General features: G+C 39.7%; 1 protein-coding gene across 1 annotated transcript; it reads left to right on the top strand.

The window, feature by feature from the left end:
• The first annotated feature begins 258 nt into the window (after positions 1-258).
• On the top strand, positions 259-3,270 carry PTTG1 (pituitary tumor-transforming 1). Its single transcript, XM_010286555.1, has 5 exons — positions 259-340; positions 652-830; positions 1,752-1,845; positions 2,671-2,820; positions 3,191-3,270. The coding sequence occupies exons 1-5, from the start codon at positions 259-261 to the stop codon at positions 3,268-3,270; spliced, it is 585 nt and encodes a 194-aa protein (XP_010284857.1).
• The last annotated feature ends 200 nt before the right edge of the window (positions 3,271-3,470 follow it).

Here is a 3,470-nt window from a genome sequence, read left to right on the forward strand (position 1 = left end):
TCCTAAACTCATACAAGCTTCTTTAGGACTATGAGTGTACTGCATGCACTAATAATGCCTTCAAATATGAGGGTCTGTAGCTAAACTCTGTAAAATGGTGTGAAGTATGGGTTTGTTCCCTGTCCTCTAGGGACCAGCTCATGGCAACTATGTTGTCTTTAATGTGGCTTATTTAAAAAGTGTGCTGTGGTAGAAGAAATTACAAGAATTATTTTCTTTCTTGTATAGACTTTCCAGAGTGGTCTCTCCAACCTAAAGATGGCAACGCTAATCTTTATTGATAAGGAGAATGATGAAGTTGGTGCTACTAAGAATCAGCTAAGACTGCCTTCAGGATCCTGTGCGTATATGCTGCTCTAAGCCAGTAGGGTTTCAAGTGAAGTGCATAAACCATGTTTTGTTATTCACTGTTTTGAACAGTAATAAATCTCTATTCTTATATCTACTTATCTAATGAAGTCTGCTAAGCTTATATATACTATAAAAATGAAACTAACCCTGTGCTTTTGTCATAGAAGGGGCTTATGCTCCTGACTTATGGTGAACAGTGATTTCTATGACAACTAGTTTTCCAGCACATGCACTTAATGAAGCAAGCTTTAGGGTACATATGGTGCTAAAGGTTGCTTTTTTCTTCCTGCTACTCTCCAGCAAAAGTCTTATCTGAAAGAACACAAGTTAAAACTCCACTTCCTAAAAAAACAATCAGTACATCTCCAGCCACATCTCATTCTGTCAGAAAGGCTCTTGGAAATGTGAATAGAACTGAAGGGATCACAAACAAGATGGAAAAGATAAAACGGAAAAGTCAGTCTTGCACTGCAAACAAAGTGAGTACAACACATTTCTGTGGGGGGGGAGGTGGCGAAAGCATAGCTTACCTACTCTTGTGGCTTAACCCTGGCAGGCAGCTAAGCACCACACAGCTGCTTGCTCACTTCCCCCCTCAGTGGGATGGGGAAAAGAGTTGGAAGGGTAAAAGTGAGAACTCATGGGTTGAGATTAAGACAATTTAATAATTAAATCTTGAAGAAAAACAGAACCAATTTCTTACCACCAGCTGACTGATGCTTTGAGTCCTTGAGCAATGTCAGTGTTGGCAAACTTCCCCATCAGTCTTCACTGCTTAGCATGATGTCCTATGGTATGGAATATCCCTCTGATCAGCTGGGGTTAGCTGTCCTGGCTGTGCCCCCTCCGAACTTCTTCCTTCCTCAGCCTCCTCACAGAGAGGAGCAGAAGAGGTTGTGAGAAGCAGAAAAGACCTTGATGCTGTGTAAGCAGTGTTCAGCAATAGCTAAAACAGTTGTTACCAACACTGTTTTCATCATGAATCGAAAACATGGCATCATATGAGCTACTAGGAAGAAAAGTAACTCTGTCCTAGCCAAACCCAGTACACCTACATAGGCACAAGGAGTACAACAGTTTAGGGGGTACCTAATGGCAAAGTGGCTCTAGAGAAAATAGTCTGAGTTAATGTCTTGTTCACATGTTAAATATCAGGAGTTTAATATTATAAGCCTAAATGTTCTAGTGCAGTGATTTGTTGCCATTGTATATACTGCTGCACTACATAAACTCAGCTGAAGCATTTACCCATCTCTAGCTTATTTGTGTTGAAGATAATAGAATTTAGGCATAACTGAGGACTGTATGACAGTCATTTTTGTCCACAGACCTGTATAGCACAGGAAAGCCACTACAAAGGTACTACAGTAGCTCAAATAATATGACTTCATCTCTTTAAGATTACTGAAAAGACTGCTGGATTAGAAAGCTGTGATGCAGTGGCTGAAGAAGACTGGCCAGAAATAGAAAATATGTTTCCTTTTGATCCTCGAGGTAAGAACTATTGGTGTAACTCAAAATAAACAATCAAGCTTTTGTGAGTGGTGACATTGTTATAAGACTTTGGCCAGCTATTGTGGCAAACAAGCTAGCATTGCATTTCTTTGGAGTCCTTTCTTAAATATAAGGGTGCTCACTACTTCTGAAATATCATCTCATTCTTGTTTAAATATTTCTAACTGCAATAGCTGTGCTCCAGATATGTAGTAGTCTGAGTCCAGTGTTATGCTGGCAGGATGCTAGTTCCAAATAACCATGCTATAGCCTCTTAATTCATTAAATGGCAACTAGTAGACAAGAATTCAAAGGAATACTTAAGCAGTACTGAAAAGTAGACCTCTCAAGAGTGTATGCCAAGATGGTAATCTAACTGAAGAGATTCCTACAGCAGTAGGATATGATAGTTGAAGATGAAACTTCTAAAGCTGTTTTTAGAGTATCTGCAATGGCCTCTGCTATCTTGATCCTTCAAAGTGTGTCCTTAAGCCATCCAGTTCATGTGGAAGTGAGTGTGCACAAACTATTGTACCAAAGACTACTTCAGTGTTGTGCTTGATCAAGTTGACTTAGTACAGTGATTGGAAGGAAATTACTAAAAGCTCCTGCTTTACATTAGCAGTTATGTTATGCAGTCTAGTCTTTTGCTAAGTGTTGGTGTATAGGATTTTACATACAACTAAGGTGTAACTTCAGATGAATACCCCAGAAAAGGGGACTGTTGGATTGTGTTTTGGATCTGCTCCCACTTCATTTAATGTAGGAGAATTTGCAGCTTCCCAGGCTACTGTTACTAAAGTATAGTGTGTCTTTCTCAAACAGACTTTGAGAGTTTTGATCTTCCTGAAGAGCACAAAGTAAGCAATATCAACCTGTGTGGTGTTCCCCTCATGATATTTGAAAGGACATATGACACATGTGTGAACATGGTTCCTTCACCTGTGAAGATCAAAGAGATTTCATGGGAATCTAGTAAGTGGAAACTTAGCATGAGTTTTGGTACATACAGTGCTCATTAGTGGTTTGGGAGGGAAGCTGGTTGGTTGCAGGTAGTCAACTGCCCTGCTGTCCTAACTGCCAGAACAGCACACTATTATCAAACAGCTTTTGGTGTATAGTCAAGCTGAATTTAACTGGTCAACCCTACTAGTACAGGTAGTGGTCTCAAAGTGCTGTTGCTGAGCAGTCTCTTGCAGTGCTAGGTGGAATTGGCTTATGCAATCAAGCAGTATTTCCCTTAGTCATGCAAGGGGTTGATACTAATCCACTGGGAGCTAGTGTATGTTGGAGTATAAACTCTGGGTTTCATGAGAAACTGATTTGCTCTATTTCTGACTTTCAGACTTGCCACAATCAACAGCTGACTTCCTTGCTACCCTGGATGAGATCATTGACATGCCACCTCCAAATTATGACCTTTAATACATATTCTGAAGTGTCTATTGAGTTCAAATTTCATGTTCTGTATTTTAATAAATGCTAATCTAACCTAATCTAATGGACTTGTCTATTTTCAGTAGACCCAAGGTGTAGATGTAAAATAGTGCTTTTGAAAAGGAGGCTGACAAGCAATTAAAGCAGAGCCTGGATAAACTTCTAAGCTAGACTATAATTTGCTGTTG

The sequence above is a fragment of the Phaethon lepturus genome, unplaced genomic scaffold (assembly GCF_000687285.1).
Source record: "Phaethon lepturus isolate BGI_N335 unplaced genomic scaffold, ASM68728v1 scaffold23834, whole genome shotgun sequence".
Taxonomy (NCBI): Eukaryota; Metazoa; Chordata; class Aves; order Phaethontiformes; family Phaethontidae; genus Phaethon; species Phaethon lepturus.

Bases quoted from the DNA above. Each gene is read 5' to 3' on its own strand.
- PTTG1 (XM_010286555.1), top strand. From the start codon at position 259: ATGGCAACGCTAATCTTTATTGATAAGGAGAATGATGAAGTTGGTGCT. The intron at 831-1,751 runs GTGAGTACAACA...CATCTCTTTAAG, and splicing joins AGTCTTGCACTGCAAACAAA to ATTACTGAAAAGACTGCTGG. The intron at 1,846-2,670 runs GTAAGAACTATT...TTTCTCAAACAG, and splicing joins GTTTCCTTTTGATCCTCGAG to ACTTTGAGAGTTTTGATCTT.